This window comes from Puma concolor, chromosome A1 (assembly GCF_028749965.1).
Source record: "Puma concolor isolate L17-30 chromosome A1, mPumCon1.1.hap2, whole genome shotgun sequence".
Classification (NCBI taxonomy): domain Eukaryota; kingdom Metazoa; phylum Chordata; class Mammalia; order Carnivora; family Felidae; genus Puma; species Puma concolor.
The window spans coordinates 84,485,432-84,512,235 of record NC_141667.1 but is presented as its reverse complement, the minus strand read 5'-3'; the positions used below and the strand labels follow the sequence as shown (position 1 = coordinate 84,512,235).

General features: G+C 34.2%; 1 protein-coding gene across 10 annotated transcripts in view; it reads right to left on the bottom strand.

Annotated features, from left to right (window-relative positions):
* Positions 1-26,804, bottom strand: part of ARB2A (ARB2 cotranscriptional regulator A) — a 433,966-nt gene that overhangs the window by 233,286 nt on the left and 173,876 nt on the right. For all 10 annotated transcript variants that reach the window (XM_086717888.1, XM_086717906.1, XM_086717908.1 and 7 more), the window contains one exon: positions 19,131-19,349. In XM_086717888.1, the coding sequence (XP_086574014.1) occupies positions 19,131-19,349 (219 nt within the window). The remainder of the gene's footprint in view (positions 1-19,130; positions 19,350-26,804) is intronic.

Below are 26,804 nucleotides of genomic sequence, written 5' to 3'. Positions count from 1 at the left end.
GGGTGGGGGGATGGGCTAAATGGGTGATGGGTATTAAGGAGGGCACTCGTGAAGAGCACAGGGTGTTATGTGTAAGTGATGAATCACTAAATTCTACTCCTGAAACTAATATTATACTATATGTGATTAACTAGAATTTAAATAAAAATCTGAAACAAAAAAAATAAAAAAAGACTTTGTGAAGAATGCTTTAGAATCTGAATAGAAACTTGTACAGTGTCCAATAATGAGATACTTCTCCATAATGATCCACTTTTAAGTGTTCAACTGAATATTATGAAAGAAGTATTTCATTCCAAATGTCTGAACATGACAATTATAAGCTAACTAGGTAATCTTTCTGGCTTAATTTTGAGAATTATGTTAATATATCAACTTAGGATATTTAATGTAACTGTCTCATTTTCTCCCCAGAAGTAAGGGCTGGAGAGATGAGTCTAGAATATCCACTTCCTACCTCCCACTTCTGACCAGGGAGGTGGTCCCTTTGCACATAGCTACGGCTCTGGAGAAAGCAGTATCTTGGGCAGCTGCTGAACACAAAAAAGGCAGTCAGATCATCCTCATTATGTAGGACAGGGTGAATCTGAGTGAGAAAGCAAAGGAAGCCCTGCAAGGACAAAAATTCCTTAGAATATAGAGTGGGAATACAGCTTTCCTTACTGACTGGACTTGATGGGGTCATTTCATTGTCTTTTTTATAGGACTACTCTGGCTACATGAGTGTGCCCTGAATTATACAGGGCAATAAGCCAGAAGGCTACTTAAACAAGAAAGAAACCATATTTAGACCTCTAAATATAGCATTTTTTATGACTAACGTTTCAAATTTTTTCAAATATCTCAGGTTAACAGGCAACTGTTTTGTGGCATACTTTTAGCTCAATGGTGACTATTGTTATTCGAACTATTAATAAGATTTAATACCACTTAAAATAAATGGGACACATTCCTTATTATTCAAATACATTTTAAAATATTTTAAAATTTATCCTTTGAAAATTTTTAATCTTTTCAGGGTTTGTTTTTATAGTTTTAAAAGAAATATTTTCTTTAATTTGGTCACTAGAGTCACTAGGTTCCATTTTATGAGTTTCCCTGTAATGTCAGTTTGCTATACTTGTCAAAACATTTATCACTCACACCTTCATTTAATAAATATTTGGGTGCCCACTATGTACCAGACACTGTGCATACAAATATGAATAAGATACAGTAAATACCTAATTATGTACAAGGCACAAAAACATAAGCAAATAATTCCCAATACAGTGAAGAGTGGGCTAATGAAAGATAAAATGTGATATACATACAAAGAGCTTAGAACAATATGTAGCACACTAACTCTCAAAATGGTGGCATGTACAATAAACTATTGATAAGACAATCCCTACCAGTAGATGACAATCCAAATGAAACAATACCTTTCAGCCTATAGATTGATCTCCAAATATTGACTCAGAACCTACTCTGTGCCAGGCATTGTACTAAAAACCTGGGGCATTTCAATGACAAAATAAAAATACCAGCCCTCCCGGAGCTTACAATTTAACAGGAAAGACAGACAATAAAACAATATTTAATGGATAGGTAAATTATATGATAGATCAGAAGGTAATGAGTGTTATAAAAAAAGGAAAAGTAGAGCTGGGTAAACAGAACGGGAAATGGGTGGGTTGTAATTATAACTAGGATAGTGAAGGTATATATCTCTATTGAGATGATATTGGAGAAAATACTTAAAGGATTTCAACAAGTTAGCATTGCATATATTTGAGGGCAAACACTACAGACAGAGTGAACAGCCAATGCAGAGAGTGAGAGGCAGGGGTATGTCTGGCATAATCCAAGAATAGCAGGGAGGTCAGTGGTGCTAGAATGGAACAAGTGAAGAAAAGAGGGGCAAGAACTTGGGAGAGAGAAAAAGAGAGCAGTTTTCCTATGGCCACTATCTAAGTAAAATCAAATCTCAAAGTAGAGTCATTTAGTCCAATAAGTCATCCAACAACCTTTCAATATTATGTATGTTCAAGGCAACTTGTTAGGTGCTACAAGATACAAAAAGATGATTAACCCAGAATCTTTATCCAAATGAAGCTTACAATATTTCCACAAAGGGATTAATTTATATTAAACCTTTTTTTAGTAAAAACTAAACCTGGGGTCACTAGAAAGGGGGAGTGTGAAAAAGGCATGTGGATGGGCATGAGCAGAATTACTTTAAAATCAGAATGTAACCTCCTCAGAAACTCTCCTACTTAAACTACCTTATAAAAGATACTCCAACAGTTAATAGTAATTTACAGTAGAACAGGACCTTCAAAGAATCCCATAAAGATTAATTTGTTCATCATTTTAATCCTTTTTGAAGAAAGTTGCTTGGTTAGATATTTTGCCAAAAATAACTATTTAAACCCACATAAGAAGGAACTAACAAACATCAATATCATTAGCAATTAAGAAAATGTACCCCTTAATAGAAATAATGGTTTTTAATGAAAACTACTAATTATCAACTTCACATTATATTTCCTAAAGAATAAAGTGTTTTATGATCTATAAAACTTTATTAAAAGATAGGGTGCATTAACTTACATTATTCCTCCTGAAGAGTGAATGAATACATCACAGATATAAAGTGAATATACCAGAAATCATTTGATGGAGGAGGTAAAAACAAAAGGACAGAATTATTTAAGGGACATTATATGGTTCTAAAAGTTTTGAAATGCTGCTTATATGTTTAATTAGCTTCATTTGAGCTAAAAGGGCAAAATCATTTTAAATATCAAGAATAAACATCACTACATTAGTGAAAATTGAAATATTACAATTTCCAGAATGTGTCAAAATATCCACCAAATTAATTTTTTTAAAGTGGCAAATTTTTTAAGTGGTTTATAATACTCAACAAAAAAAATCAGGTTATATAACATAATGTAAAAGAATTTATATAAACAATCTGCATAAAAATAGAGGTTCTCACTGCAATAAGTTGTATGTAATAAAGAAAATGTATAGAGTAATTCTTAAATTTTAAATTCAATGTAGTCTACAGTTAAATCTCTTTTAAGTGTCTGACTTTTATTACTAATGCTATATTAATAGTTGTGAAAGATACATTTTTCTTTTGTATGCCTAGAATGCAACATATAACTACTTCAAAATACTTACTACAATCTGCCTCATATCAGAGTTACTTAAGAATATTTCGGCCTCTCCCAAGACTGTATGTGAGTTCCTGGAGAACAAGGATTCTGGCTTTTCCATCTACATATCTCACAAAGGGCTATGGCAGACACAACATTTTTAAATAGTGCTCAAATGAATTGAAATGTGAAGAGGTCCAATCAAAGCTGTGCTACTCAACAGGACACATTTCCTTCAGTTTCAAGATACATCTGGTATCTTGACTTGTAATGCTGGCTAATTTCATGTGCCTTGAGTAGAAATTATGTTTTATTCTTCTCCCATTTTTTATTTTTAATATCTAGCACTTGGGAGATGGTATAAAATCAATGAAGGTATTCTAAAACAGTACAACCTATAACTGATACTGTACTTTTATCATTCTAGTAGTTATTTTAGGCATCTTGAAAGTACCAAAATAAATTTTAAAAGTAAAAATGATTAGGACTAACTAGACGATGACGGGCTAAATTCTTTATTTAACATAATCATTTAGTCATTATGTCCAGATTTACCATCGAAGTTTACCATCTAGGTGTCTACCTCTTCTTAGTAACACTGCATCTAGTAATGAGGGGGAGGGAATCAAACCTGCTCTCCACCGGCTTTGGCAAATAAAAGGATACAACTGATTACAATATTGTGTAAGTAAATAAATAAACATTTATTGAGGGGTCACTAGTTGCCAAACAGTATGCAGGTGGTCTTTGTTCAATTTATGGGATCAAATGTGGGGTAAAATGTGAGAAGAGTCACAAATCTCCACATCATCTCTACTAGGGCTACCCTGTAAGGCCACAGTCTATGTACTGCATGACCCCAAGGGGTGCCGGATAAGAATTATGTTCCCTTACAATTGTGCAATGAAGCACCCTGTCTCATACAATATTTCATCCACCTACAATACCATCAATTTTGAAAGGTAGTACTGTTTTATGTACCATTAAGAGAAAAAAAGTCACCAAATAATCCATGATATGCCATTAATTTTTAAGATGCATCCCAAATTCAGAGATGTTAAGATGTGATAAAAGGTTTTAAAATCAATGAAAAAAGATGATAATCTGAGCAATCTTCAATTGACTGAGCTATATACGCACAAATAATAGCTTTTACTTGATGGCATTATTATATATGCAGTCTGCACAAGAATTCTGAGGGAAGTTTTTCACTCTCCTGTGTGAAATTGAAACAAAGAACATTAAGAGCAAATGAAGTATAGTTAACATCATAATTCACATATAATGCACTAAGATTTTCAAATTTATATTCTTCCTTTTAGATCTTAAAATTGATTATGTTAGGAATACTGTTTTCAACTAACTTTTAGGTTGCAATCTAAATTACTTAATGACCACCTATCCCCTACCCCTGTCTAATAACACATGCGCGCGCGCGCACACACACACACACACACACCATTTTCTTCTCTCCCAATCCCATAAGATACTGACACAAAGGCCAGAGAAGCTACTTACAAATACAAATGGAGGGGAAGAAATTCAGTTCTAATATAAAAATTTCAATAACCAGAATGGTAAATAGAAAAATCTAGATCCCAATAATACCTGTCACTAATAATAGTGCAATTCTGAGCAAATTTCTCTTAATCTCAGTTTCCTCATCTACATCTAGAAGTAAACCAGTCAAACTTGGTATGTCTCTGAAAAATGCCTACCAGGTTTCAGATACTATCTTTTGGCAACATATTCTGGTGGAATCCTTCTCCTAGAAGTAATGTTCTTCCTAAATGTACTCTTTATACAAAATAGTAAACAAGTGTGGGCTGAATGAATTGGACACATTCCTTTTTATATGGAAAAAATATGCCTTACTGCCAAAAATTTAGAACAGCAACAACGCAAAAACGAGTTCCTCTTCTCAATGACTAAAAGAGATTTTACCTTTGATAGATTTATTTAATTTAACAATATAAAATCCTAATTCTAATTTTTATCTGACAGTTCAATTAAAAAAATTGTGAATCCATTTTACAGTTCTGGAAATGGAGTATTATTATTGCTTCAGTAGAAACATGAAACTTTGGCCCAGAATGTCTAAAAGACTTCTAAATAAAAAATAGTGACTATTAAAAAATGTCAAACTATTTTAGAATTATCAAATATAATAGCATCCTGAAAGATAAAGGCCTGTGATCTCTTTATCACCTCCTGGGGAAAAGAAAATTTTCTGAAATTTCAGGGGGAAATTTCAAACACCAAATTGGGCATTTGGAAGCTATATTAAAGTTTTTAGGAAAACAGATTCAGGTATAAGAATCATTTTTAGGACCCACAGAAATTAGGGAAAGTCTTGGCCACTGAGATTCATATTCAAACTTTATCTTTGTTTTTATGGGATCTCTAAATAAGCCACTAATTGCAGCTTATCATCTATTAATTTTCAAGGAAAAAAAATCAATGTTTTCTTCTAAATTAAATAATGAAAATAATGCTAAGAATAATTTTTTTTTTTCTTTTGAGAGAGAGAGCTAATGGTGGGTAGGGAGCAGAGAGAGAGGGAGACAGAAACCCAAGAAGGCCCCACACTGTCAGCATGGAGCCCAATGTGGGACTTGAACTCACAAACCGTGAAATCATGACCTGAGCCGAAATCAAGAGTTGGATGCTTAACCAACTGAAGTACCCAGGAGCCCCATGAATAAAATTAATATGAGTATGAGATGATACTGATACATAGAGTATGTTAGGCAGCAATTTCATGCTCTGAGCAAGTAAATCTAAATACACAATTTCATAATGTTTACAAATGCACATATATAATTCAAATTGAAATGAGAGGAGTCTATAATGTAAATATCCAAGTCACTCAGTAAACCTGTTATATGGCCCCGCTATGCTACACATGAGAGATGCACACAGCGGTGCTCACATCCACTGATAAAGCCATACTGTGCAGATGTGAATACTGGACTGGCTCAACAGTGGAGCAACATGCTGACGGCTGAGATCAAGCAAACTTAACCTACAGACAATCTGAAATCAGGGGAGGGTTAAAAAAAAAAAAAAGCCAACTACAGTAAACAAAGCACTTTTGAGTCAATTATATAAGGTGATTTAGGCTTTCTCTCATCCCCACTTGCAATAACACCAAACTCCTTTGCAGTCAAACAATCCATACATTCCAGATGGACAGTTTGGGGTGCAGGCAAAAATAAAGCGTGACAGTGTCTTATTGCAGAGGAGAGAAGGTGGGTCCCAGATTCTACACTCAATCTATCCACTCACTGCAACTCTCTAACAGCAGTCTTTGAATAAACTATTGCATTGTGGGGAATATTATTTGTCTTGCATCGCAGCAATTGCCTTGCAATTCAAGAGAGATCCACTTATTCAGTCACTCATGTGTATATATTTTATGTATATGCAGAGAAATCTTAGAGAGCCACTTGTAAAAAATGTTCACTATTGGCAATGTAGTGGTAGGAAAAACATAGGCTTTGCAGTCCAATAGACCTCGCCTCAAAATTTGGTTTAGTTACTCTTATTAGGTATACAACCATGAGTAAGTCTATTTACATCTGAGTCTCATTTTACATATCTGTAAAGTCAAGGTAATACCTGAGAAAGGTGTGAAGTTTACACAAAGAAACAAACAACTATTCCTAACTAGACAAATGTATGCACAAAGCCCCAGCCAGAAAGGGAGGGGTAGTAGGACACAGAGGGTATTAAATTGTCCCTCTTTCCCAAAAAGAGGTGCAAGTTGTGAAAATGCAAGAATCACCATTCACATTCAAAGCCTGATAGAAGCATGGTCAATCCATGCTTTATGAGATTGAGAGAAAGGGAGACACAGAATCCTTTATTTATTTGTTTATTTTTGAGAGAGAGAGAGAGAGAGAGAAAGAGAGAGAGAGAGAGTGAGTAGGGGAGGGGCAGAGAGAGAGGGAGTACAGAATCCAAAGCAGGGTCAGAGCCTGATGTGGGGCTCAAACCCATGAACTGTGAGATCATGACCTGAGCCAAAGTCGGACACTCAACCAACTGAGCCACCCAGGCGCCCGAATCCAATTGTATTTTAGACAGTTGCTGTCAAATGTAACTTTAGGCAAGAAAGAAGAATTGAATTTGGAGAACTAGGAAGAATATAGCTTCAGAAATGGAGAGTTGTGCACACGTGGAACTTGGATCATAAACTAAGAATATTACAATAATTATAACTAGTATTTATTGAGTGAATATTATGTGTAAAACCCTGTACACATGTGACAGACACCAGCACCCAGCTCTTAACCATTATAGAGTCAGTATACTGCAAAGGAAGGCAAACATAAAACAGGGAGACAGAACCAGTGCAGAACTAGTAGAATTTGGTAGTATATTAGACCTCAACTGGAAAGCAGGCTAAATATCTGAGTCCTCCTGGGAAGCAAGAGGCCACCCATTTTATTAGAGGAAAGAAATGGGAAATGAAAAGTAGGTTGCTAAACTCCAAAATGGGCATGCGGTTCTCCAGGGCCTTCTATTCTACTGTTCCCGAGCAGTAGAAAAAGAAAACAAACATTCTAAGTCCTCCAATTCCAATGGCCTGGTCAATGTGGACTGACATCTCAGTTTCTATGAAGATGGTGAGGAAGATGGAGAACAGGTGAAGTAGTCTACACATAGTGCTCCCTGAGACCAGATAAGAAGAGTTAAAACTGGATAGGCCCAAATGTCTTAAAAAAAAAAGAAAGAAAAGAAAAGAAGAGAAAAGAAAAAAGAAAGAAATGATGTACTCTGTTCTAGTTTCTGTATTTCAGATTACATAGCTGCTCATATTGTTCTACTTTCATGTTGCCTAACGTATCAACTAAAAAATGGTTCTTATTTTAATCTTATAAACTGCTTTGTTTGGTTGCCTGTATATTCAACTCCAAAAAAGAGAAGTAGGCCAGTGCTTCTAGAAATGTGCTTTGCAAACCTCTAGAGGTTTCTGAGAGTTTAAGGGGATCCACATGATACTCAGACAGGGGCACCTGGGGGGCTTTATTAACTGATTCTTGATTTTGGCTCTGGTCATGATCTCACTGTTCGTGAGATCGAACCTGCACTGGGCTGTGCGCTGACAGCGTGGAGCCTGCTTGCGATTCTCTCTCTCCCTCTCCCTTCCACTGCCCCTCCCTGGCTCACACACTCTCTCTCAAAATAAATGAATAAACATTAAAAATAATAATACTAAAACATTATGTGTCTTTTTCACTGTGTTGGCATCTGCATTAACAGTGAAGAAAACAATGGAGACCAAACTATACTAGCAATGGTACCAAACTATACTAGCAGTCATTGCATTCTTCACTGCCACACACTGAACGGGGGGTGGGGGGGGTGGTGGAAGCAAGTTCACTTAAAAATTGTTGGTGGAGCAGTGAAATTACTTTTATTAAATCTCAACCCCAGAGTATATGTTTGTTTAATATTCTGAGTGAACTAGAAGGTACACATAAAGCACCTGCAAAACAAATTATGTTAGTCTAGAGGAAAAGTAGTTGTGCAATGGACTGAGTTGTGAGCTAAGGTAGCTGTCTTTTTAATAGAAGATGATTTTTACTTGTAAGACTGATGAACAAACAATGATTATGCAGGTTGGGTATTTGGAAATCATTTTCTTGAAAATAAACAAAATAAGCCTGATAGTTGAAGAAAAAACAACAAATGGTGCTTGTTGCTAATGATAAAAATTGAACTTTCTTGCTAAAAATTAAAATTTGGGGAAACTTGTATCCTCCCTGATAAGCTTAATAGTTTTTCAATTCTTAAAATCTTTGCAGATGCCACTGGTACATGGCATTCCTTTCTAATAGTATTAGAAAGGAATTTTTGATACTACTTAATAAAATATGTCAATATTTGGAAGATCTATAGGGTTCAATGATACATTATTTTCCAAACGACTAATACATGATGTTGTAAAGTCATTCACAAGCAAAAGATCCATTCAAAGTACAACAAAGACCATTGAATTTTCATGAAAATAGTACAAAATACTTACACATGTGTTTTAGATTCATACAGTAAGTAATCTTTAAGAAACTACTTCTTGTTGAGTGTTGGCGTAGCATCAAAGGAGAATATATACAATTATCTGAAAAAGCTATTAAAATTCTCCCTCCTTTTATAATTGCATATCTGTGTGAGGCCAAACTTTCTTCATAAATGTTGACAAGGAACATATCACAAGAGAGTGAATGCAGAAACAGAAGTGGAATTCAGCTGTTGTCTACTAAGCCAGACATTAGAGATTTTTTTAATGCCACACTTCTATGTGTTTTTGTTTGTTTTAAAAAATATAGTCATTTCTCATAAAAGTATGTTATTTATGTCATCATCTAGTGGGCTCATTGTTATTTTAAAATATTTAAATACTTTTTCTTTTTTTTTTTTTTTTTTTTTTTTTTATTGTGATTTTTTTTTTTTTATTTATATATGAAATTTATTGTCAAATTGGTTTCCATACAACACCCAGTGCTCATCCCAAAAGGTGCCCTCCTCAGTACCCATCACCCACCCTCTCCTCCCTCCCACCCCCCATCAACCCTTAGTTTGTTCTCAGTTCTCAACAGTCTCTTATGCTTTGGCTCTCTCCCACTCTAACCTCTTTTTTTTTTTTTTTTTTTTGTTCCCCTCCCCCATGGGTTTCTCTTAAGTTTCTCAGGATCCACATAAGAGTGAAACCATATGGTATCTGTCTTTCTCTGTATGGCTTATTTCACTTAGCATCACACTCTCCAGTTCCATCCACGTTGCTACAAAAGGCCATATTTCATTAAATACTTTTTCAAATTTAATTATTTTTGTCGTAAATATGAATAGATATAATAACCCACATAGACAAAAACACTTTAGTGATCTTAATAATGTTTAAGCATATAAAGGGGTCCTGAGACCAAAGGTTTGAAAAGCAGTGATTATAAACCAATTGGAAAAGACCTCATTTGGCCATAATTCTTCCCATATTTCCCAAGGGAAAGAAAGAGGGTAAGGAGGGAAGATAAAGAAAACGGGATATACCAAATAGTAGATATCCCACTGGTTGATTTCATAAGCATTAATTTACCTTATTTATTCCTTACAACACCTATTAGCTATGATATCCTTACTTTACAGAAGAAGAGACTGAAGCTCAGAGAGGTGACTTGTCTAACATCACAGCCTGTCAAAGAATTAAGATTACAACATGCCTCTCTTTGATCCTGAAGTTCTTTTTCTTTCCACCACATCCTATTTATAGCAGAATCCCTCACCAAAATTGGCCAGTGGCTAGACAAAACCGATAAATGCACAATTCTGGTCTTCACTGTAATTTCTGTTCTAAATCTAAAGATCTAATTATTTTGCTGACTTTAAGCCAGAGGACAAAGCTCCCCATAATCAGTAGAGCAATCCCTGAATAATCCAGTTTGGAAAAAGTCCGGGAGACTTTCTCTGAATGACAACAGATGGTGTGAAAGAGCCAGGAGAAGCTGAGGCAGAGCACTGCCCACAAAAAGAACATCTCCAAAACCACCTTCTCCTGTAGAGGGGCCATGAAGTACATATTTGGTCTCAGCATGGTCAAGATTCCCAAAAAGAGAAACAGCACAAAACCAAGCAGATGGGTCCAGAGTTGCCAGTTTCTGTATGGATGCGGAAAATGCTCTTGAAGCAAGCCCGGAAGGAGGGCATTGGCGGTCTGTGGCCATGTAGCAGGTAGTCATCGTCCTTCAGCCAGTCGGGGAGTGCATCATAGGGGTTGACCCTCCAGTGTCCCTCCCAGACCTCATACACAAACTCCTCCATCTTCTCCATGGCATGGTGGGCTTGCAGGGTTGTTAAGTGGGTTTATAGAACAATGGACTAACTTTCTGAGTGTTAGTATATGTCAGTCATACAGAGTATCAGAGTTCTTTCAACTATCATACTAGTCAATATCAAAGAGCACATTGATATAGTGAAAGGTCTGTCTCTTTTGCTTTGTAGGTTCATGTAAGCAAGCATTTATTCAAATATTCATTCATCAAATATTTATTAAAAATCTACCGTTTACTAGGCTTTGGTAACATGAAACATGAAAACATAAAGATTGATTTCTGATGATTAAAACAGAATTAAGGCCCTTTAAGTGCTTTAAAATGAAACAATTTTGTGGCTACTTTTCCTATAATCCAGTTTGATCAGTTTACCTTTTAAATTAAAATCTTTTTATAAAAGAATTTAATGTATTTAAGTTTACTGATTTATTTTTGAGAGAGACACAGAGAGTGTGCATGCACTGAGCACACCAGCACGTGTGGGGGAGGGGCAGAGAGAGGGTGAGAATCTCAACCAGGTTTTGCACTATCAGCACTGAACCCAAAGCAAGTCTGGACAAAGCAGGAGATCATGACCTGGCTGAAATCAAGAGTCTGATGCTCGACTGACTGAGCCACGCAGGTGCCCCTAAACAAAAATCTTAAAATAAAGAAACTAAGGTAATCTGTAGTGAACATTTAATGATAATATTTTAATATTGCTTTACTGGGTTGTTAGAAAATGCAAGTGTAACTAGTAATGATCTTTTAAAAATATATTTATTTATTTGGGGAAGAGCACAAGTGGGGGAGGGGCAGAGAGAGGGAGACAGAGGATCTGAAGTGGGCTCCGAGCTGACAGGCTGACAGCAGTGAGCCCGACGTGGGGCCTGAACTTATGAATCATGAGATCATGACCTGAGCGGAAACCAAGTTGGTTGCTCAACCGACTGAGCCAACCAGGCACCCCAAAAGCGATCTTTTAATTAGGGGCTAACTTTGTCAGGTGGGATCCACTTCTCTCCTGGCTTCAGGTGGAGACATTCACCTAGAGTGGCATTCTCAATTTCTTTCACTACCCTTCACTCTCTCTCTCATAGGGGAAATGACTTACTTGATATAGTACATTTGGGAGAAAAAACAGCATGTTCAACTCAGCCTTTCTGGGCATCTTTCAAATCTACTTGCAAAAAGGATGCATTTCAGCTTGTTTTCTATTATGTGAAAGGCAAAGTGGGGGTGCTTGGAAAATGGGTAAAAATTCTTTTCAGGGGGAAATATATTAGGTAATCTAAATTTAGTCATAGATCTAAGCCACAGCTTCCATTTGAACTATTATCAATTAGTAAAGCTGGTATTTGTTTCTTTTTTAAGTTTATTTTTTATTTTGAGCTAGAGTACACATGAGAGAAGGGCAGAGAGAGAGAGAGAGGGAGAGAGAGAATCCTAAGCAGGCTCCACACTGTCAGTGCAGAGCCTGATGAAGGGTTCAAACTCACAAACTGTGAGATCATGACCTGAGCTGAAATCAAGAGTCAGATGCTTAACCCACTAATCACTCAGGCGTCCCCAAAAGCTGGTGTTTTGATCTCCTTTTGTCTGATTTTTTGTCATTTTGCTCACTGGGTTCCAAACTCAGGAAGGTAAGACAGAGGTATTATTTCTGGTACAAGGTACTGAACGGTTCAAAAGCTAGAAACCCTGAGAATTGGATACTTTCTGAGTTGATTTTGAACTTGAGAGAAGACAGGATGTTATTAACTGACCCTGAAGGCCCAAGACTATGTGTCAGAAACTATGTTCACTTTACATGTATTATTATGATTCCACTTTTCAGACCAAAAAACTGAGGCAAAGGGAAATTAACTTACTTGAAATCACACTATATTACATGGAAAACTGGGATTCAAAATCAGGTCATTCAGATTCTATACATTTAATCTCATCTCCAGACTGTATCTCTGCAAAGGGGATGATTCTCAAAGTTATTTCAGACACTCTGAAGAGGAAATAAAATAATTAGTATCACTGTGTGCCTTCAATGACAACTGGTTTTAAGTTCATTTGGAAAAATGTAAATGTCTTGGACTGTAGAAAATGTTTAAATTATAAACTCTTATATTGGTTATTAAATTGTTAGCTAAGCCTATTATTTTTCCTTTCCAGTTATATATTAAAAGATTTGGGCCTAAGGGGGGGAAAAAGGAAGAGAGAAAAGATGCAGTGTGACGGGGGTACTCAGTTTCAGAGGAAAGCAATATGCAGTATGAACAGCAGCAGCCCCTGGTGGTCTAAGGAGAAAAAATAGTGTATCTGTAATTATGGGGGTAGAAATATGTTTTTAAAAAGAATATATGTACATATTTAGCCATTTCACTCAGTTCTCAACCCAACACATTAAAAAACAGATGCTTTAAAAAATGATCTGTTGGCAAGATGCTTGTTAAAATTTTATCAGTTGAAATATTAAAATTCATTATGAATTAATTAACACATTATATAAAAATAAAATGTTTTTGTTTCATCGTTTTACAAAGTACTATAACCAGTGGTGATTAACACTGGGAAATTTGTGTATCTTGCTATGTGTTGCTCAGAAAGAAACTAAATTTATAGGATTACCACTAAATTGATGACATTTTCTGTCTTCACTCTTGAATTCAGTTGGCAGATGTTTTCGAGAACAAAAAATTCCGTCTTATTACAAAACATATTAAGCAGGTTTTCCTGCCAGGCATGTCTGACATGATGTTTATTGCCTAGACCAAATCAATCCCCTTAATAAGCCATAATATATGCCAGAAAGTACATTATTTCATACTTAAGGAAAGTTGCCACATGAAACAGTAAGTACTTTGATCTCTCAAGCTCTGCTTCTAATGCATCAGAAATGTGCTACATAATCCAATAGTTAGTCATATCTATTTATACTCATTTAGTATATAAAATAAAATTATACTTTGCTAAACTTAAAGTTTTAGGCCTGGATTCTACTTTATTTCTGCCTGTTAATACTAGATATTTACAAAAACTTGAAGTGAGGTTTTTGGCTATTTACTAGATTCCAGAAAAAAGAAATTCAAATACTTAAATATACTAGGAATGTAAAATGGTTCCAGAGATTATACAATCACTGGCTGTAATATAAATAAAATCTGGTTGCTAAAACACAAGATAGAAATGGCTCCAGTGGCATTAGCACAGAAGAGAACAGGTACAGAGGAGAAGATGGGATATTTATCAGCCTTCACCAATATTTTGAACATAACCCAAGTCAGAGTGTCAAAAACATATTTTTTAAAAGAAAGCTTCAGTTAGTTTATGAGTTGACTGTTTCTGAACAATTGCAAAAATTCACGCAAATGCCGAAAAAAACCGTCAGAAAACTAGACACCAAATATCTCTCATGTTAAGGGATGAGATTTTTGATCGATGTCAACAAGCAATCAAGCCATAAATATTTGAGTATCTTCAATGTGTAATGCCAGGCTATGCCAAGAGTCTTATTCTGTAAATGTCTCTTTCACATGTGGAGTTTTCCTTCTCTGGCCATATCATTTCTTTCCCTCTTCCACTCCTAGCATTTTTTTTTTTTTTTTTAACCTTCAGGGTCTAATCTCTCTTCTTTACTTCCTATCACCACAGCCCACAGCTACATCTCTTAGGGAAGAGATATTCAAGCAATTCTAACTCAGTATTACATAGGTCAGCATCCAGTCAGTTTTGCCTATATTCCACCTACATAGTGTACAGTGCTTTTAACTGATCTTCCTTAGTCTGAGTACTTGTCCTCTTATGATCCAGTCTGACACCAGAATAACCCTATTTATGCTGCAAGTCACCTTATTTAGGTGTCCCTAGACTAAGGCCTAGTCTTTTTGCTCTGCTCTCCTTACAGGGGTACGGATTCCAGTGAGTGGGTTTATTATCAGTTCCTGACTCCTTCATAGTATGCTCTATACTACTGTAAAAATTAGCTCACACCTGTTTATTCTTAAGGATTGACCTATAAGACATGCTCAAAAATCTCTAGGATTATGGGGAGATCTAGAGGAAAGGCATAAAAAAATAAATATTGATAATATTATGAAACAAAAACACAGAGATATCTCAAGACAGCACATGATAAATTCCACATAAGTTAACCATTCACAATAACATCCATGAGTCACAGTAAGGAGACTACTGACTACAGTGATATTAAAAGGTGAGATTTCAGCTGGGTACTACAACATGGACAGAATTTGGATGAGAGGAAAGAATAGGAAGCAACGTTACAGTTCCCATAAAGCACAAAGTGTGTGCAGCATAGACCAAGTACAACATCTTGGCTCTACTCTCATGAGCAAGTGTGTAAAACAGAAATCGCAGTAGGTTGGCATGAAGTATTTCCATTTTCATCCATAATTTTACTATCTTAATGATATAGTTAAAGAAGAAAACAGGATATCCCACTTTTATATATTCAGATGAAAATATACAGATCAAGGTATCATATAAATATTGAGGAACTGACTTTTTATCATCAATTTTTGTAATGTATTCTCAGCTAATAGACTGAGGTAGGTGACCAACAATGTAATTTTGTTTATTTTGGTTTGTTTGAATGTTTCCTTACAGAAGATCAAGTAGCATACTTTATTGATGCTGGATATATATTGATGCTGGACCAATAAAAACATTGGTATTTTAATCCTGGCTCCACCACCTTATTTACCAAATAGAAATTTATTGTGAAGGCTCTGTTCTACAAATATTTATTATGAAGACTTTGTTCTGAGCTCTGGGGATATAACAGTGAGCAAAAGACAACTAAGTCCCTGCCCTCATGAAGTTTACAATCAAAGTCATGAGATTTTGGAAAAATTACTAAGTTTTGACTCACAGTCTTCTCATGTAAAATTAGATCAATATTAGTGACCCTATTAAAAGAGAATATATATGTATACACATACATATATTTATATATATTTGTTGCTTACATAATATAAATGTTTTATATATGTTGCTTATAAATATTTAATAGCATCTATTAAGTAACTGTTCAAAAATCTATTAATCATCAGATGTCATTTAGTATATCATAGCATGCTTTTATTAAATTGGTTTAAAATTCATATTTCATGTATACATTTTGTTTCCAAATGGTTACAACAATGTGATAAAGAGGAAAGGGAGCAAGAATCTACAATAATTAGAAGTCCTGGTTTCAACACTTAGTTCTACCACTTACTAGTTATGTGATCCTAGACAAAAATGAGCCATCTGTGCATCGGTTTCCTTAACTATAAAATAAAGATAAAAATATTTGATCCTCTTACCTTATGGGATTATTCCAATGAATAATCGATTTCAAAATGTAAATGGTAAGAAGTATTTAAGTTAAATCTTTTTTTTAAAGTTTATTTTTCAGAGACAGAGCGAGTGGGGCAGTGAAAGAGAGAAAGGAGGACAGAGGATCTGAAGTGGGCTCTGTGCTGACAGCAGAGAGCCTAATGTGGGGCTCGAACTCACGAACCACGAGATCATGACTTGAGCCGAAGGCAGACACTTAACCAACTGAGCCACCCAGGTGCTCCAAGAAGTATATAAATTAATGCTAATTTTCCCCATCACATACCATGCTCTGTGCCTGGAAATTACACTTTTTGGAGACATGTAGTGGGAAGGAGTGTACAAGAAGAAATCACTTCTTAAGTGGATCAAAATTACCTAAGAATTCACCCACCATACACAACACGAACAATTCTTGTCTTCCTCAACACAAGATCACACCTTACCATCTAGAAGTATGTTTGAAGAGTACCACCTCACTTCTACTTTTTTGCACAATTCCAAAAGATTTTAAGAGAAAGGGTATTTATTAAGGAAAAATGACACTCATAACTAAGACTATCAGGTATATAGTTGTGTTATCTAAATGAGTCTGTTTTTGCTTTAAGTGCTTTCAATGGAAGCTGAGACTGATGAGTGAAATGGCACAAGAAAGAAGGAAAAAGACACGATAAGAAGCACAAAATGGCAGCAGTGTAAAAGAGCTAAAAGAACTAAAGAAAAAAAAAAAACAAAGGGAAAGAGAGATCTTTAAAATAAAGCAAAATGTGGAATTCGAGAAACTCAACAGATGAACATAGGGGAAGGGAAGGAAAAATAAGATAAAAATAGAGAGGGAGGCAAACCATCATAAGAGACTCCTAAATACAGAGAACAGAGTGAGGGTTGCTGAAGGGGAGCTGGGTGAGGGGATGGGCTAAATGGGTGATGGGCATTAAGGAGGGCACTTTTTGGGATGAGAACTAGGTCTCGTATGTTAAGAGATGAATCACTGGGTTCTACTCCTAAAGCCAAGACTACACTGTATGTTAAAAAAGTTGGATTTAAATAAAAAATAAATAAATTCAAATAACATCTAAGAAATGAAGCAAAATTAAAAAAAAAATTCTCCCTTTAATATACACACATATATATAAAATAGAGGCTGTTTTAGGAGGCCAATGCTTTATCCATTAGGCCACTGGGGCTCCTAAATAGAGGCTGTTTTAAATGAAATATATTTGAAAACAAACAAAAAATGCACACACACAAGAGAACAAAAGAAAAATATCCAAGCAATGCTGACAAGAGATAGAGAAAACAGAGGATATAAAACCCACAATACAGGTGTCAGAAATAGATGCTTAATCTATACACATAGCCAAATAAAGGTAACTGTTTAAGAAAAAATAAAAACAACTTAATACACAAAATCACCGTTTTTTGCATTTTACATAACAAGTGAATACTTTTAATGGTTTGTAGATTTCAAAAACTTTTACAATTCATTTTTGAAATCTGGATATCAGAATTATTTTTTTTTTAACTGTCCTAAAATGGTGGTTGACAGACTGGATCATATAATTAGGAAGCTGAGTACAACGGATAGAGAAGAAGGTGACATCACGACCATTATGCAGCCATAGGAAAGAAAAGTGGTAACATAACTCTATCAGAACAAGCAAGCACTTGATTCGAATCTAATCACTGTTTTTGTTTTTCAAATAATATATTAAATAGTGAGATGCTTTTCAGAAATGCAAATACTGCAATGTGACTAACTTTTACTTGAGTCACTGTATGATGCACTTTAGGGTTTCTTGGTCTGGATACATTTTTTGGGTCTTAAGAATTTATATGCTGCTTTTGTACTGCTTAACTGCACTAACTTACTCAACAAACTGACCTATAGTCTTGAATGTGCACAGTTTAATTCCCAAAAGTATAGTGATTATGACACGAACTAGAATGAAGAAAATAACTTAGAAAGTCATCTATTCCTGCTAAAGATGGTATGAAATATTTTATTAGTGAACTTTTAAAGGAAATGTAAAAATAGCTCAAACTGAATAATTTGAAACTTCACTCCCATCTTACAATATAATTTATAAAGTGTTAATTTGTCTATGTTTAAATGTTCTGAATTGCTCACTTTTAAAGAACATATCAATTTACTACTTTACTCACACAGTAGCATTTCTGACATGCTTTACTATTAAATTATATTTCTAGGACCCATAGTGCAGGCTTTGAAAATTGCATAAATCTGTCTCAAATATACAATTCACAGTATGTATATCAAGCAGAATGTGTCAAAGTGCAAATAAAATTGTTTTTTCCCCCTACGAATTAGAACTCCTTGGGTAGCACTACTATAACGATCCCATGCTGCTAGCATCACAAAGTGCAAAGGTTCATCGGGTAAGAAAAGAGCAAAGGAGAGAGTTCCCTCATTACACTATCCCTAAACTATTCTAGTTTAAATATTTATTAAGATATTAATTACTCTACCTCCCTCCATCTGCCTTCAGAAGTTAAGCTGAAACACCGTGGATGGATGGTTGCTCATAGGAAAACAATGCATTAAAACCATTACCACCCAAGATGAAGACTGATGTTTTGAACAGTGCATTATTAATTGCTTTTGAGACTTCAATAAAATATCACACTGAAATAAGAATGACGTGTTTTGTAACACTGACTAAAAAAGAAAACATTTCATCCGAGTTAACAACCATGGGAAATGAATGGTTAAAAATTAAAGAATTTAGTTTCTTTTAATCAAATAAACTCATCCGAATAAAATACAAATAAAGGAAAAGAAATAATGAAGGAAAGTTACAATCTTATTACTTACTCTGATATAGAGCTGCATCATTTCTTTTTCTCTTTGGGGGTTACGATACTTTTCATAGAAATCACGTCGCTTCTTTGTTTCTTTAGAGACTTTATCTTTTCTTTCCCGTTTTTCTGCTGGTTCATCTGAACTATCAGAAGATGATGGTACATGTATCTTTGGCTTTTCTACTTCAATATAGTTTTCATTGGGATTCAGCACTATTACTCCATATCCTTCCTGTTTTGAAAGCAAAGAAGGCAGCAGAATTTAATCTTATAAACCATCTCAATTCACAAAAAATCTGTAAAATCTCACAGAAAGTGATTTAATATAGTTGCATATTCATGAAAATATTTCTTTATAAAAGACTATAGTTTTAATTTTTCCAACAAAAAGTTGTTTAAAATGGTTTGCCTGTATTGTATATGTAAATAAGCAGAGATTACTGGTAAGAACAAAAAGACAAAACTGTAACATAAAGATTATAAAGGTTCCATTTTTTAAAAAGTACTTCAGGTCTTGCAGAACCCTCCAAATAACTGAAATAAATAATCAAATAACAAGTATGCTTTCAAACCACATTAAATTTTAAATACCCATTTTGAGAAAATAGCCTCTTTGCAAGTGAAGTTTAAATATCAGACCATATTTTGTTAGATTTTGTTTCCCTTACATTGCACATTAATTTAATGAGCATTTTTTATTTGCTTGAATTCAAGAAAGAATAAGCAATTAAGGCATAAATTTATTCTAACACATTCTACAGATTTACATGTCTCTAACAGCAGAAACATATAATGTCTACCTGTGCAACTTGTATTTTTTTCCACCTCTCTTCTCTCATAAAACAAAATAAACTAATGTCTTACTATAATGTGTGGAAGCAATTATTTAATCCTGAAATGTTTTCACTTTTAACTACCACAAGAATTTCTCTTTATTAGGGACCAGTTCCAAGAAACAAGTCCCAAAGTTTAAAGTACAGCTTACTGAGCTTTTACACCTTCTTTAAAGTTTTAGAAATGTTTTCCTGTATGACAATTCTAGCAAAGAAAACATTTCTATGGTTATAATTAAGAAAGCTTTTGGTATTTAGATTAAGTTATAACTGATGGAATAATCTAACCACAAGAAAATAGAGAAGAATAAACAATTTCCACTGACAAGCATGTGCAACATAAATTTGTGAAGCCATTGATACCTTATATTTCCTATTCACTTCTGTACTGTGGATGTCCCAATTTTGCCTTATAAAATCCTGTAAGGTCCTATTTTAGAAAGGTATTAGATTATGATAAAAACATGTAAGAGCCATGGAAAGTAAAATTTAAAAAAAATCTCATCCTCAGTGAAAAAGAAAATGATATACTTTTTACAAAACTATAACTGTAGAACTACTTCAACTTTAAAATTTGTTTTTTGACAAATCAACCATAAGATGATCTAAAAAAAAAGTGATACACTAATAATAGAGTAATATTAGCACAGACTCCATTATCTTATTTTTAAATATGCTATACCACTGCACTTGACTTGGTGTTGTTAATAGTCAATTTCACAATCTACGTAAAAACTTCATTAGGAGTTTTCAATCTTCCTTTTTACTCAATCAGTTGATATTATTTTCTAAAACCATGATATGGTTTGTAGATTGTGGAGTTCACTGAAGTTGTGATGTTAGTGATAGGACTGTTAATTAAGATATAGTTGTCTTACACATATGAAAACTACACAATAACACATACCAAACTGATTAACAAAATACCACATACTCTTTAATCTATATCAAATAAAACTTTTATATAAACACAAGTTTTATGAAAAGTTATAAAATACTTCACCTATTTTAAAATTTAAGCGTTCTACATCAAAGTACACGATAAGGGTTTTTTTGTTTGTTTTGTTTTGTTTTGAAGTATCTTAGCTGGGAAGTCAAAGTTTTACCAACAAAAGATATTTTATTTGATCCTGCTTTATTCTAATCTGTATAGCTATTCAAAAGTCTTGTAATTCATTGTGATCACTGTCAGGTAGACAGATTGTCACTTGGTGATTTTCTACAGTTGGACACACTTGACTAGTTATTAAAATCACATTTGAAGGAAGTTCCTACCCCTCTTCCTTGTGCCTCTTACAACTTTTCATGCCCTTCTCAAATTTCAGCTATAACTTCTCCTCCCACCAAAAGTAAGTTAAAGAACACTGTTGCACTCTGCTAAACAGGGTGAAATAGAGGCATTCATACACTGTCTTCTGGTGTAAGGAACATAGTCAAAAAAGGTCACCATAGGCCAAAAAGAAAATTGCCTCCTTACTAGATTCTGTACCGTGAGTAAGTGGTCTCCTGTCATGTTTCTTCCCTGTCTTCTCTGAGTGAATTGAACTTTAAACACACACACACACACACACACACACACACGCGCGCGCACGCACGCGCACACACACGCACACAGTGTCTCATACTTACATGAGTTACAAGTGGCAAACCTAAAAAAGAATCTTGAACTCTTAGAAATGAAAACAGTGATGGACTGCATTTTAATGATAATATGAAAACATCAAACTCTGTGTAACAAAGTGGGACTTAAATAAATTGATAGAATGTGAGCATCACCTTTGTACCATGAATAAATTCCAAATAAAGGTAAACTCTTTAGATAAAACTTACAGTCCCTAGAATGATAAAATTTTGCCCTATATTTTTAACTTCACCACTAGACACATTATTTTCATAATACCATATTTATTTGAGCCTGATTTTACTTCAATTTTTGGAAATCATGGACTGAAAAATTATTGTGCCTACTTGATTTTAAATGAACTCTGAAATTTGATGTGTCCTATCTAAATAAGTATAAAAAGCAGATACACATAAATCATCAAAGAAGTAGTATTTGTCTAAGTTATTGATTATGTAACTGAAAATTACATGACTCATTTGTCCAATTTTATAAAGACACAATGTCAATTTTTCACCGAGGCATCAACTGATGAAAAATGATTCTATTTTTAAATCACCACTATATAAATCAATTAAAGAATTTTTAGCATTTAGATTTCAAACAATGAATGCTTCTCTTTAAATCCTGAATTATTTAGAAAATATTTTATCATTTAGATATTTCACACCGCCAATTTAATTAATGGAATAACAATCAAGAAGTATTCAGGAATATTTTCTGCAGAAATGAAAGCTAATTTTAATAAATGCCTTTGTTGCAAATTCAATTGCCATTCTGTGAAAAACTTACATTTTTCAATTAAAATTTTCCTGATAAATTAACTAATGCAATATTCACAGAAACCATTAATAACCATTTTATCATGAGGAACAGAAAATTGGAGGAACGAAATAAACTCCTCCACTTTTATGCTGTAACCACAGATGTGTAGTGAAACTTCATCTTTTCCTCCTTTTCTCTGTCAATATAAATACTGTCCAAAAATTCCTTTATATAATAAAGGTACAGAGATTTTTGCCATGTCAACATTAATATATTGAAATCAAAGTACCAAAGTAAATACTCAAAGTAAAACAAGGCACATAACATACCAATAGTTCAATTTAGCTATTTTAAATGCCCTATCCATTTATGTCTTAAAAAATCAGAATAAATGCCATTTAAAAAATTCTCCCTATTCCCCAAAACTCAATCAATACACACAGAAATTAAAAAAAAGAGATCTTATTTTGACCTTTAACAAATGTACCCATAAAGTTTTACCAAACTTTATGAAATATATATATTACATATACATGAATATAATATCATAAAAGAACCATGCATTGCCACTCTAACAAAGAAGCTCCCATAACAAATGCTTACAACCTTAAACATTTTATACTGAAGTATTCCTTTTATATTTAATTATTCATGCTAAGATGCTATAAGATGAAAAGGCAGGTCATTTCAAACATCCATGGAAACATCTTTAACAACACAAAATGATGAAAATGATTATCTAACATTCCACAACTAAATAAATAAGACTTCTGGCATCTTGCATAATGATTTACCCAAATCAATTCCAATATCCAACATTTCAAGAGACAAAGCATATATAAAGTTGTTAATTAACTCTTATGTTTGAGTGTACAGTCTAGTAGAAGATCAAGAAAGTGATCAAGAGGACAGATATTGGTAAAAGTAAGCTTTATCTCTTTCATTTATCTCATTCCATTTTCTATCCTTTGTAGCTATAACTGTAGTTTCATTTTCAGAACTGTGTTTATAAGGTATAAGCCAAGGAATCTTACTCAGAAACCCTCAAAATTGTATTGCTAGACATAGTATTTTATTCAGTACAAGGGTTTGCTGTGATTTAAACAGAATACACAGGCCTCCAGGCCTCCTTTACTTTGAAGTCCATAGATGCACTTACTAATAAATAATAGTCCATTTATCATTCAATCAACAAATGATGGCTTAGGTCAGAGGTCTAAAACAGATAGGTGATGCCAAACACAAAGAACCAAAGAGGAAACCTTGCTAAAGAAATTAAATCAGTATATAAAGGTACTTGTCAAGAAGATTCTACAAATAGACAACATTCTTAAATGCCTGACCAAAACCTGAATGTACTTTGATCCCAATGAAATCCTGCTAAAACTTAAGATTTATCCAACTTAATTTGCCTATTAATTACCAGTTATAAGGAAAATAGAAAACAGGAGCAAATTCTACATCTTTTCAAATCTCTTGTGGTTGGTTAAATAACAAATCAGGTGCAAGTACTCAGCTCTGCATATTAACCTGCCAATACTGCAAGCCACATGTGACCAAAGAGGTCAGGGGCCAGAGTAGAATCCTTTGACCTGTGGAACTGTCTGTTTTGGTGTCCAGCCAAAGCTCTGTAAAAGATCATTTTACACAGATTTATCAATCATATTTTTCAAGTTCAGCATTCTATCTGCTTGGTTTGAAAGAAAAAAGGTACTCATCCTCAAGGGAAATGAAACCCAAGTGTTTTATCTATAAACTACATCTACCCATGGTTAAAATGGACAAACCACTGCCCATTCATCTTTTCTGAAAGATGTATGTTGTGTTTATTCTCATCTTTTTCACAACAAGGGTATGTCTATGTCACTGTTGCAACATTCTAGGTGCAACAGTGAGATGAGGTCATGACAACCAATCAGAAGTCACTAGTGAAGCGTTAAAGTAAACATAGCTGTTGGAGCTGCAGCACTGCTTGAAAAATGCCCCCTCCATTATTTCAGCAATTTTCTCAAGACGTGACCTGGGACTGAAACACCTAAAATGTCACTTGACTCCGTTTTGTGCTTCCTACCAGTGTGCATTTAGGTAACAGCCAATATTTTGTAAAATGTTTGTCATGAACATGTTTTAACTTGTAGCTCCCTACATTCTAATGTCGTGTTCCATGGTATAAAAATACCATAATATAGACCAACATAGATTATTCCAGTAAGTTTCCAACTTCAAATAGCTCATCAAGTTAGTCAGTAAAAGAAAACATGCCACAAAAAGTTTTCAGAGGACCACCTGTTGTCTATTATTTTTACATAGCACTTACTCATAAATCATAACACAGGGTAATTAATCAAGCTGTCAAAGAGAAGGTCAAAGGTTATATGGTAGAGTCAGAAGGTCATGCATGGGCTGATAGAGGTCAGGGTCACACTGCATTCCTCATTATCAAGTTGGGATGAGAGACGGCCCAAGCAAACAAAAGTGAAAGCAGATGGAGAAGTGAGTGGATAAAAAAAAAAAAAAAAAAAAAAAAAAAGGAAAATTTCACAAACAAAAAGTGAAAGAAGACTGTCAGCTGCCTTCAAGCAGAGAATAGAAGAAAAAGAAATACACTGAAATGTGCTCAAAGGAGCTCAAGAACATAAAGAAACTACAGTTTTATTAATTAAATAAGTTGAATATAACTTTTCTTGGCCATTTTATTAATGTATACTAAGCAATAGTAGAAAATATATGTTCACCATCTCCATACCTTCCCGAACTAGTATGCTCAAGATCATTTAACATAAAGGCAAAGAGTGCTAAGGGTAAAGTATGATTACAAAAAACAAAAACAAAAAACCCAAAAACCCACAACTTATGAGAGCTTTTTCCCTTTAATACTGTTTCTGCATTTGAACGTAGATGTGAAAATAGTTTTAGCCACAGGATAGATAATTTTTAAGTATGATACAAAGATACCCACAAATATAAATGCATCATAAAAGTCCTTTTGAATAACAAAACAGTTATAAAATATTCTATTATTATGCTGGCCTGAATCAGATGCAGAATACTGTGCAAAATTAGCTGTCACCCTTTGCTCAAAATCTTTGTTAATCTCATTTTGAATGTTTGCAGCTTTATCAACACATGCATCAATGTCAGCTCCTTGGTTACTGAACCGCTATAGTTGGAAGAAGATATAATTAAAATGTTTTGGCACAGAAAAGGTGAAATTGTATCTTCCCTTGTTCCCTTAGGAGTCTGTAAAACATGAAGGATATATTGACAAACACACACCCTTGTCTCTGGTTCTGACACCCCGGGTCATCCAAGTGCTATTTATTTTAAAAGATTCACTTTGCACTTACCTGCATTATTGCCTGTTTTGTATCTAACTTTTCCTAGGTTCTAGAACATTGTGATGCTTAAACACCACAACTTTTTTCTCTTAATCACCAATATTTTATTTATTAAAGCATTCCATACATCCACAATAGCTTCATAAAAAAACATTCGCCATTCATTATCAAGGACATAAATGTGATTTAATACTGCAGCATTAGGAAATCTTTTATATTCTTTGCTTTTCATTCTCATAAAAAAAACCACACACACACACACACACACACACACACACACACACACACACACACACACATTTACACATTAAACTAAAAAGTAACAAGTTACAACTGTTGCCAGCCAATGACAGATCAAATCCCTAAGTGGATATAAGGGGTCTTACAGACACACCCCTCTATTGCATGGTCCCAAGAAGACCTAGATGGACAAATTTATCTTTTAGAATAAGATAGTTATGCCTTTATGCCTTAGAGGGTTAAATGAAAGTCCAATATTCTCCTAGCTTCCTATTAAAATCCATTATAAAGCTGTGTAAATATCATAGTTATAGATGGTAGGCTCGAGGTCTTTCAAAATATTATCATTTTGATCCAATCATATACCATGCAAACATATGCCTTATTTTTCAAGTTACTCCTAAAATCTGCTTAAAAACTATAGTACATAAATCATTTTATCTTCAAATATGCCACCTTTTTCTTTCTTCCCCCAATTAAAACATGTTTAAAACATTTTTGTTTTTTCAAGAAACAAACTGAGTGCTTTGCTTATGGTTCTAGAGTCCACTTGCAAGCATGAGGACATAAAGAAGGATCCCAAGTATCCCAAGTATTCACTGAATCAGTAATTCATTAAACACTGATTTCATACTACAAATATTTAATAAGCACCTACTATTAACCAAGTTCTGTGATAGACACAGTGCTATACCTATGAGTCACCTTTCATTTTAAGATATTTCCATTTAATAGAAAATTCCAAATCAGAATTAAGTATAAATCTCTAAAAGGTCTATATGGAATCATTTTATTCTTCAAGAGAAAGAGGAATATGAAAAGGAAAAAACAAACAGAGGAAAGCATTATGATAAGATATTTGTTAATCCAATCTAGCTAGACTTTCAAAG